This window comes from Furipterus horrens, unplaced genomic scaffold, assembly GCF_987537825.1.
Source record: "Furipterus horrens unplaced genomic scaffold, mFurHor1.1.pri manual_scaffold_16, whole genome shotgun sequence".
Lineage (NCBI taxonomy): Eukaryota > Metazoa > Chordata > Mammalia > Chiroptera > Furipteridae > Furipterus > Furipterus horrens.
The window spans coordinates 1,290,606-1,301,733 of record NW_028327186.1 but is presented as its reverse complement, the minus strand read 5'-3'; the positions used below and the strand labels follow the sequence as shown (position 1 = coordinate 1,301,733).

Below are 11,128 nucleotides of genomic sequence, written 5' to 3'. Positions count from 1 at the left end.
CTACCCTGGTCAGTGTTGCTCTCTTGGTTAGAGCATCATCCCACAAAATGAAGGGTCGCAGGTTTGATTCCCAGTCGGGGCACGCGCCTAGGTTGTGGTTTCGTCTTCGGTTGGGGTGTGGGTACCAGAGCATCTTATTGATGTTTCTCTCTCATGTCAGCGTTTTTCTCCCTTTCTCTCTCTTTCCTTTCTCTTTTCTCTAAATCAATAAGCATGCCCTCTGGTGAGGATCAAAAATAGTAACCAAATAAAAAAAATATTGTTGGAACTAATGGAGGAGTCCAATGGAAGGAAATCACAGGCTGGGCACTTTTGCAGCAGGATGCAAGAGGCCAGCAGTTTTAATGCGCACAGGAAGTCGGTCAAAGCCAAGAGGAATATTTTCAAGAAGGAAAATAAAAATGACCATAAACAATTAATTTAATGATGAGGGTGGTGGATCATCTTAGGTACGAGGTCAAGAAGGCATACTTTATTTTCCTCATTATGAAAAAAGGCAAGTTAGAAACCCCAGAATGTGTATCTGGGGGTGACAAAAAATGATTAAAACTAGGAAAGGCTTGACGTAAGCCTACAGGTTGTGGGATTTGGATCAACTGAAGGAGGAGAGGAAAGAGAGATTCATTTGAGCTGGGACTCAGGAATATTCTCTTTCAAAGAGTGCAAACCCAAGACCCTGGCCTTATGAAGGTGGGACAGGCACCCAAGCCCACTACCTAGCTCTGCTTCGAATGACACTTACACTCTCTTAATAACACGACAGTGATCTGTTGGTTGTCATTCGAATTAATTTGTAAGTAAAACCCAGAAGGCTAAATGTGAACGTTCTCATATGATTTTACTCATATTGGAAATCTAATGAATAAAATGAACTAACAAGCAAAATATAGCTAGAGGGCAGGCTGAGAGCCGTCAGGGTGGGGTTGGGGGGCTGGGCGGGGTGGGTAGAGAAAATGAGCAAAAAAGAAAAATAAAGAGAAAAAAAATCACACAGATAACAGTGTGATGATTGCTGGGGGCGGGGGGCACATGGGGGAGGTAAAGGGGGCCAAATGGTGATGGAAGGAGACTCGACTTGGGGAGGAGACCACACAGCACAGCTGTGGAACTGTGCACCTAAGACCTGTATAATTTTGTTAACCAGTTGTCACCCCAATAACGTCAATAAAAAGGAAACAAGAAGAAAACCCTAAAGAAGCTAGAAAGAAAATGTGGAAGCTCTCAACCTGGCCTTTGCAGAAACATTTTTTTTTGTTTATACACACTGATCAATCCCCCTTTTCTAGGCAGGAAAATGCTTAACTACAGCATTTCTGTTGCTTTTCTTCTTCTAACACTTAACCTTTATACATTTAAATGTATAGCAGTTACTAAATAATAAATTCTTGAACTGCGGGTGCAGAGCATGCACCGATCACGTGGGCTGTTCATGAATTAGAATCAATCTGTAAACATGATATTAAGTATTAAACTATAACCTGGGATGGCAAACAGGATGTAAATGTTTTGAACCTTGATAATGTAAAAGCACAGTGACAGCTCGCAGAAGATCGAGCTGGAGAAAGGGGAAGAGAAACACATAGGAAGGAGGTGTTGAAATCTTTTAAAAGTGGAGGGTCGGAAGATCACTGCTGAAATCCAGTGAAATAAGAAATGTGGATCTAAGTCGAGAAAGTGTTTTCCTACAATCACCCGGCTACAAGGGCCCTTGAGTTTCCCATTTGGCTTCACACATCAGCACCCACATCCATCCCAGACCTGCTTTAAACTCGGTCCTCTCAGTGAGTTGCATTGACTTGCTAGTACCCTCTGCACCGCTTGCTTGAAGATTCTACACAAAACCTATTTATATAAAAATGGGGGCCTAGAATGTGAGGTTCTCTTATGCCAGCAGGGTCTCGATCAATCATCATTGCTGGTTGAGTCCCATAAGGGGGGAAACGTCCAGCTGTAGAGATGTTACCACAGATTCCAGAGGTAACCTTCTCCAAAGAATTCTTTCTTCATTCAAAGGTGAGTTGAGGATCCCTGTCCTTTAGAGGCCAGGAAAAGGCTGAAGAAGAATCGTAAAATGACACCCAGTGTCTATGTGGGCCATGGCGACATGGGAACAGAGAGCGACGTGGCTCCCTCAGGTGCAGTCAGGGGACCCTGCATTCAGCGAGGCTTCTCAGTCCATGAAAAGCAGGATGCTTTTAAAACAAGCTTTGAAAAATCCAAGTTGGATTTTTTCCCTTCTTCTGCAGTTACTGGCAATTTAAACCTGTCATTTGAATGTATATTGTTTGAGCCTAAGGAGGTAGGTGAGATGTCCCCACAGTGATGTGCCAGGCTTAGCAAAGGTCAGTGGACCAGGGACGGGCAAAAAGTATGAAAACACATAAATGAAAAAGAATGAAAGCAGGACTTGGAGGGCTTGTAAATGACTGAGGAGCTTGTATGACTTTGCTCAGAGTGGGTGAATTCGAAGGTAAGCCATTAAGAACTAATTGGCTGAAACATTTCATAAGACTGAAAGCCACAATGAGAAGTTCTCCTTTTAAGGTGTTTACAGGTGAGTCAGCAGCTTCCCTGAGTGCCTACAAATAAAGTTGTCTGGTTGGAGGTGTCTGATGATCTGAATTCATCCATCCCTCCATCCTTCCATCCCTCCATCTATCCACATATCCATCATCCATCCATCCATCCACTCACCCATCATCCATTTGTCCATCCATCTTTAATCCATCCATCCATCCATCCATCTATCCACACATCCATCATCCATCTGTCTATCCATTATCCATCCATCATCCATCTGTCTATGCATTATCCATCCCTCTGTCCATCCATAGATATCGCTTATTACAGTCTCACTGGAGAAGAAGCAGGACGTGGCTTGTTAGTAATAAGGAATTAGACCCTGAGGACCAATACCACCTTCGCCTGAGTTTGTTAGTAGGTTGTTTCCTTGGCCTTTAAGATAAAAATATTTCTCTCTTAAAACACTTATGAAAAAGACAGGGACAAGCTGGACTTCTGTGTGTCTAGTTACCCTTTGGAGTTCAGAATAAATGATTAAAGAAAAAAAAAAAGTCATGGATCCATTGGTTTCGCACACAGTCAGTCGGGAGCTTATTTCTTTTTGCTTTCGGCAAAACCTAAATAGGCCATACAAGGGTCTGGGAATCAAAATCACCGCGCCATTTCCCCAAGGTAGCCAAGGAAGAAAACAAATAAACCAGTCTTCACATATAAGTCAGTTAGTCCTTTTTTAATAAATTGGAATTCATTCATCAACAAGTTTCATAGTGTATCTATCACTCAATTTTGCAGTTGTTTTTTTATTTTTTCATGTCAAATAATACCAAAAAATTACATCAATGTGCTTAAGCAAAATTGGGTTTTATCTTTACAATGAGATGAGATCAACATGGGAATCGACCGTGACAGTCATCGCCTGGTCCTACTAGAATAATCCTGTACTTACCTTGAACATACTCACTGACTTGTGAAGCAGAGATAGGGGGGCAGAGTGGATGGGGCTGGCCCTGGGGAGAGGCCTGGTGTGGGAGCCAGTCTTGGGAGGTCGCTGTTTACCCAGGTGTTGGGAATTGATTGTTTCAGGAAAACATGGCACCTTTCAATGCGGTAGAGAAGAGGTAATCAATCCAAGGCACACCAGCTAGTGTCCTGGGAAAACGGAGCCCACCTGGGCAGCTCTTTGCCCCACGGCTCAAGGTCAGGCCGACCCATGCGTCCCCTAGAGGAGGGCCGGGGTCAGTGCCACGAGTAAACAAACCAGGTCACCCATTGCTCAGCTTGGCTTACATAACATGCGCTGGTTTCCAGGTGGAGGGTTAAAGTAAGAATTATGGGGTGGTTCATTCTTCCAAGCCAGGAGACTCAAAGTTGAATACGTTCTTAGAATACACCGTTGGGAGACAGACCCCACAATAGCATTATGTCCCAGATGCCGGCAATGAACCCTTACATTCACCAAGCGGCTTGTCCCCTTAGAAACCAGTCCCAGACCCCTATGAGGGGCTCCTGGGTGAAGATATTAATCCCAGAGCTGGACAGGGGAGGGATGCCTGCGATGTGAATGACTGAACATGTCGAAAGTTCTGGGTGCTGGCGTTAAAACACACAATACGGCAGGTGTACTTGTAATTTTCAAATCCGACAGTAATATGCTCACGACGTCTTTTCTAGTTCACCTCAGACTCCGAGGGAAGTGAACGTCTCATGGGATAGGCAGGGAGACCTCTCTACAATCCCGGGATCGGTGAACAAGAGTCACGCTGCGTCTTACAGATGACTCGATCTGACCCATCTTTGTCTGTGGAGATTTATGGAGTCGGGCTCTTGAGTGATCTCAAGTGTATCTAAACCTGGGTCACAACAAATCCTCGTAATGAGATTCTCTTGTACATTTTGAGCCCCTGGGAAGCATTTTGGAGAGACAGGACTAGCTTAGAAAATTAACTGTTTATTACATTCAGTGGTTGAGAAAGAAATATCATTCTATGTGAAAATCAGTATTTCTCTCCTTCCTCAAGACATCTGGGTTCATACCTGTCAGTTCAGCTTGCTCACTGGCCCCAGGAACTACGGTGTTATAACAAGAAGTCTTTGTGACAACCGAGAACCCAACACAACCCTCTTCTGCCAAAGCAATCAAGAGTTCCGCTTCTTGGGATTTCTCACGACTTTTAAAAATGGAGAAGCTATAAAATAATTTCATTAGAAGAAAGGTAATTTTCTTCTTCAATGGAGTAAAGCAAACACATACCCAAGGATCTTAAAAAGTGTTTCTTTTTTTTTGTACATAATATATGTATGTATTCATGTGTGTGTGTGTGTGTGTGGTTACAAACACTATTTATAGGATAGCTATTATGTTAACTTCATTGCAGTGTCTACAAAGTTGTGGGTCCCAGTCTTGGTGGCAAAAGCATATCGTCGGCAGCTGTCCGTCTCGAGAGACGATGGTGTAGCTTCTTAAGAGTCTATCTGCACCGCCGAGAATGGCTGTGCAGTCCGACTCGGGAGTGACACGGTATCTGTCTCCTCCCGTGTTGAATCGACATCTTGCGATGATGCTGGAGTGTCCTCTCCAGTGAAGCTGAAGCTACAGAGCCTGGGCGGGGTGATATGGAGGGTCTGCTGTTGCCCATGCAGCAGACCCCCCCTCTCTTCGCAGCTGAAGGGTCCAAGGGAAAGACGGAGTCAATACAGCTTGGCTTCAGGTGCGCCGCAGGAGTTGCCGGTGTTGACTACAACGTCAAACCGCCTTAGGGACTCCGGCTCCGGATTTTCTGTCGGGGTTTACTCCCTTAGCCTTTCCCCTGAAGAGGTATGCCGCAAGGCAGCGGAGGTTTTTTGGAGTCAGAGTTTTCCTTCTCTGTTTATATCGGCAAAAGCATATAAAAAGCTGAAAAGCTATTAGAATTATACCATGCAAATTTATATCCAGAAAACCTTGGGAAGCAGACTGCAGCTCTTTGGAGCCCCATGGGGTCTCTGCCTTTGATATTTGGGTACCTCAACTATGCATCAGAAATGTTTTGAATCACTTTTCTGCCAGAAAGAATTAATGTCACAGTTCTGGATCATATAAATTGTACACTGAAGTCGGCCATTGATTGTGTTTTGCCCATGTTCCTTTAGATTTTGGGGTTCCCCTTCTGTACATGGGGCTCACTTCTTGAATTACTGGATACAGAAAAAGATACCTGAAGTATTGAAAGGGATAAGGTCTTCACAAATGTCTCTGTTTCTTTAACATGTTAACAATGGTAAGGCCACTTACAAGGTTTTTCCCAATCTGTTTAACTTTTAAGCTCTCCCAATATTAGCCATGGAAAAAAGAAAAAGGGTCCAAGAAAAGTCAAAGACCAAGAAACCAAGGGCTCGTCTCTAGATAAAAACAAAACCAGAGAGCGGGATTTGGGTGAAGATGTTGAAGAAAGGTAGGGGGAAAAAAAGAGGGGAAAGGATTTTATAAAAATTAGTCCTTGCTTCTAGCAGGAGACTTGGTGGGTTATGTTTCACCGGACAGTGGGCTTGGAGCTATTAAGACTCCCACACGTTAAAGGTTGTTACGGCTGCCAAAGAAAAATCTAGTGATGGGCAGCTCGTGCTGAGAGCCCACCCCACTCCCATCTTCAGGAAGGTGGGCCCTCTGTCTCCATGGACAGGGGACTGGGTGAGACCCTTGTCATTGAACAGAACAGAGAGGGTGAGGCAGAAGTGGCATTTGGGGATTAATTTAGCAGTTCCGTTCGGAACACTTTGCTTTGCTTTTTTCTCTCCCAGTGCTTAAACTCACTGTGACTTCTGTTCACACACCTGTACCCACCTCTGTTTATGGATGCCTGTGGTAGAAATATTGTTTACAAAAAATATATCATCTCTTTGTTTGTTTGTTTGTTTCTTTAGAAAGAGCTCATCTAAATAGGAAGTGAAGTTTGTGTCTATGTATTCCACAAGCTTTAAAAAGTCCAAATACGGATGAGGCTGTGGATCAGAAGGAAAGAAAGAAGTGCATGTGGCCGGGGGCTGTCCTTTGCCTCAAGAGAACGGTCAGGGGTCAGTGGGTGATGCGTGTGAGGACCAGTCACCCTCCCACAGTGTCCCAGTGGGACCACAGGAGGGGCTGGGTGTGCTTATGTCACATGTCACGTGCAGAAATGAAGGCGTGAGGATGTCTCTTGGTTTCTGACAGGGAACGGAAGTGTCTGAGCTTCGGTCTGAATTCTACATGACAGGAAGGAGTTACATCACTGAAAAAGAGGACATTGCATGCTGCCGTGAGAGCGAGCATAGAAACCAAAATCTGGTAAATTTACATACATATGCATATTATGCAAATATATTTTATAGTAACATACAATGTTATTTATAAAGAGGGGTTGGTAACGTAAAGACGAGGGGGAAAGTCATTCTGGATGGTTTTACCTTAGAGGAACGAATAACCTGAGACGTCTATGCTTCCCGTGAAATATCAGGCCTAGCAATCCGTCCATGAGACGTGGAGCACGTATGCGGTGATAGAAGTGGTCGCTGAATGTCGCCGCCGGGTTCCCGCACGACAAGCAGGCTGATCCACTCCGAGTGAACACAAAAGCACACTGTACAGGAGGGTACTTACAAGCAGCAGCCGTCCGCTCGCAACGGGCTTTCCCAAGATGGGTGTTCGGGTGTCAACGCGGGACCTGTCTCCGTTGAAGACGGCAGGTGAGCACACCACCTCGCCCACGGAACCAGCACAGAAAAATACGTCCGATGAACGAAACCCCATCGCCAAAAAAAGCCAAAAAGCCTTCGCTCGGTAAACTGAAAGACAGGGTATGAAGTGTGTGACTCCTTTTAAACTACCCACAGCACTGTATGAGCGTCTGGAGACTAAGCGTGTCTTTCTGATTTTTTTAAACTAAAACAGCTAACTTATGATCATAAAGGACACAGTTTGGGATGATGTCATGTTTCACGCCCTCATTCTCAAGGCATAATATTTAGACAATGCTTGTCCCTTTCAATTAAAAAAGAAGAAAAGAACCCATGACTTCCTTTAATATGCATCCTGTGTTAAATTTGTCCATAGCTGCAAAATGGATGTAAGTGTATTTGTTTTACATACATGTGGGCGCTGACACCTGTGTGTGGAAACAAGTACACATACATCCTCATATACACATGTGTTTTATATATATGCTGAGAAAGTTCACATATATATACAAGTGCGTATGTATATGTGTGTGTCTGCGCGCGTGTGTGAGTGTGTGTGTACAGGTATAAAAACTGGACAGGCAGAGTAATATTTCACTCGGTGTTAAATGAAGTCTTTGAAAAATCAAGTACAGTCACTCAGTTAACATAGTACAGCCAGTAAACTAAGTTGAAGAGAGAAAAAGTGAACGGGAACACGATCCTGGACCATCGGTCTATGGCATTCACATCGGTGAGATCGGGGATTTTGATTTTGAGCTGCGAAGACCTCCTCCGCAGGTGGGTCTTCTTGTGCGGGAGGCCCCTGTCCCCCAGGTGACGCGCGTGGCCCTCCCGAGCCACGCTCTGTTTCCTGTACTGGATTCCTGAGTTGTCAAAGGATATTGCTGAATTCCGCGTCTCGGCCACGCCGCCCGCGACCTCGTTCATTTCATTGTGCACCTCCAGGGATGTGAGCAGGATGTTCCCGTGAGCGTCCACCTGACCGGGAGAAAACAAACCTAATTTGCATATGCAAATCCAGGACACCCCCAACCCCCACCCCACCCCCCGCTTCGCAGGGAGCCTGCGGATCCGCACACCTGCTGAACCCCTGGCGCGCTGGTGTCGTGGGAAGTGTCACTTCGGAGGTTGTAACTGCATTTTAGAGAGTGTACTTCCCTGATTTAAAAATCCTCACATAGGCCCTGGCGGCTGTGGCTCAGTGGATTGAGCGCCGGCCTGCGAGCCAAGGGTCGCTGGTTCGATACCCAGTCAGGGCACATGACTCGGTTGCACACCAGGTCCCCAGATGGGGGCGTGAGTGAGAGGCAACCACACTGATGTTTCTCTCCCTTTCTCCTCTCTCTAAAAATAAATAAATAAGCAAACAACACAAAATAAATAAACAAAACAAAATAAATAAATAAATTAATTATATATTTAAAAAAAAAGAGATTCACTTCAGTGTTAACAACCATTTTTCACAACTGTAGGCTGAAGAGAAACGACTCTCCCCAATTTTTTTTTTTTTGGAAGTCAGCTTGTCCCCTTTTCTGATGGTATAGAAACACCCAAATTTCAGTGCAGAAATAAGTGGAAGCTCCTGGACACTTCGGCGGAGGAGATTCAGATCACCCCTACGTCCCGGAAGGACCTCCTCGTCCTGGCTGTATTTAGGATAGACGGAAGTCCCCTGCCACGTTTGAGCCAAACTTGAAAACAAAAAGCATTTATTTCCATGCTAAGTATAGCTTCAGACCTTTCACGATGATGCCAATGGTCCATTTATTGTTTGGTCTTTTACTAAACTTTCAACAGAGCACCCCCGAGGCTCTGAGTCCCCAGTAGAGTCCTTTCTGGGGTGTGTGTGTAATCTCCTGTCCAAGCAGTTTAAAAAACATTATTTATTTTAGAGAGAAAGGGAGGGAGAAGGAGAGGGAGAGAAACATTGACTGATTGCTTCTTGTATGCACCCTGACTGGGGATTGAACCTGCAACCCAGGCACGTGCCCTGATCGGGAACTGAACTGGCGACCCTTTGCTTTGTGGGATGGCATCCAACCCATTGAGCCACACCGGCCAGGGTACCCCAAGCAGCTCCGACCCCTCTCGGGGCCTCATGGTCCATTCCACTGTCCCCTGGGCGCTCACCATTCCCTAGTGATCACTGTTTCCCCATGATCTTCCATTCCTTTGCTGGGAGAGCCATCTTACCGGTCCTACCATTGTTCTAGAAAGCCCACTTCTTCTATGGTTTCCTCCACGGACTGTTCACAAAATTAGTTATTTTGTGGAGGAATCATTCATTGTTATATTCATTTGTGTCTTCCCACCTCTGCACACTCTTTGCTTGGATGAAAGGCTTTTAGTTAACGTGCAGCAGGTGCAGTGGGGAGAGACGGATCCAGGCTGAGAAGAGGTGGGAGCCTGTGTCGGTAAGTCTGAGCACTGCTGGGAACCCACGCGCGGTGGCCCCTAGACACCGAGGTGGCCCTGACTCAGGAAAGGCTGCAAACCTGCAGGGGCCACCCAGGCTCTGGCACAAAAGGCACCAGAAAAGACTCTGAGATGTCCCTGTGATTTGAGGCGGCAATTCGAGGTCACTCAGTTAAGCCCGGGGAAGGGGAGTGTGGACATCAGGGTACCACCTTTGCTTCATAGAACCTGAGAGTGTATCACCCTTGACATACAAAAGGGACTTTGCAAATGTAATTAAGGTTCTGGATCTTGCCCTGGCCGGGTTGTTCAGTCAGTTGGAGCGTCATCCCGAACACCAAAAGGTTGCAGGTTTGATTCCTGGTCGGGGCGCATATGGGAGGCAACCAATCAATGTTGCTCTTTCACATCGATGTCTCTCTCCCCCCCCCCCCCCTCTGAAATCAATGAACATATCCTATCCTCAGCTGTCTGTCTCCAGGATCAGTGAAGCACCCTGGGGTCTGAGTCTCTCCTTGTAGGAAGAGGACGTGGGAGGAGAAGCCAGCCAGGTGAATGGAGGCGTGGCTGACACGGGAGGGGACAACGTGGAAAGGTCAGCCCAGCTTCATTGGAAGCTATGGGCAGCTTGTCCCCAAGGCAGCAGGGAGGAGAGTGTGAAGGGGACAGCGGAGCTGGCCTTTACACAAAGGACAGCGAGGTTCCAGAGGGGAGACCCTCCTGCATGTCTTCATCTCTCTATCACTTTCGATCATCTTCATCCCACGCAGGAGTGGATGGGATGATAAGTGACTGGGCTGCCTGCTCACACGGGTGTCTTTTCCTGGAGAGGGAGCCGGCGAGGGGCCCGGTTAACTCAGTTGGTTATAGTACTGCAATGAATACAGTGATATCCCACCAAACTCTTGATTAGGTTATCATCAGATCTACTTAAATGGTAAGCTGATACATTTAAAACAAAATTTATGTCAAGTGGAGTCTGAGAAGAACCAAAGGTGGAAGATGCTTTTTCTAGAAAAAGGTTTTAAAGATTTTATTTATTTATTTTAGAGAGAGGGGAAGGAAGGGAGAAAGAGAGGGAAACACGGATGTGAGAGAGAAACATCGATCGGTTGCCCCTCCTACACACCTCGACGGGAGACCAAACCCTACAACCTAGGCATATGCCCTGACTGGGAATCGAACTGGCGACCTTTCAGTCACAGTGGCCAGGGTAGAAGATACTTTTTTAAAAGTAGCAATGCTAAATTTACTCTTTTCAATAAGTAATTTGTTACACATAAATTACAAACTTGGAAGAATGAAACTTTTCCCAAAGGTAGAAAAAATAAATTTATTTTGCTAAAAAAAAGAAAAAAATCTTCCCTACATTCAAAGTAATGTTTTAGACACAATAAAACCATGAGATGAAAAGCCCGTCATCCATTTAGGAAAGTGAGTTGCCTCACTGAAGATGTGCACTGGAAAGATCTGAATCCTTCCTCAGGACTAGTCACAC

At 45.5% G+C, this 11,128-nt stretch overlaps 1 protein-coding gene across 2 annotated transcripts in view; it reads right to left on the bottom strand.

Moving 5' to 3' along the window:
- Positions 1–6,326: 6,326 nt before the first annotated feature.
- Positions 6,327–11,128, bottom strand: part of GABRB3 (gamma-aminobutyric acid type A receptor subunit beta3) — a 142,302-nt gene continuing 137,500 nt past the window's right edge. For both annotated transcript variants that reach the window (XM_090263824.1, XM_090263823.1), the window contains exon 9: positions 6,327–8,193. In XM_090263824.1, the coding sequence (XP_090119950.1) occupies positions 7,852–8,193 (342 nt within the window). In that variant the 3' untranslated portion in view covers positions 6,327–7,851. The remainder of the gene's footprint in view (positions 8,194–11,128) is intronic.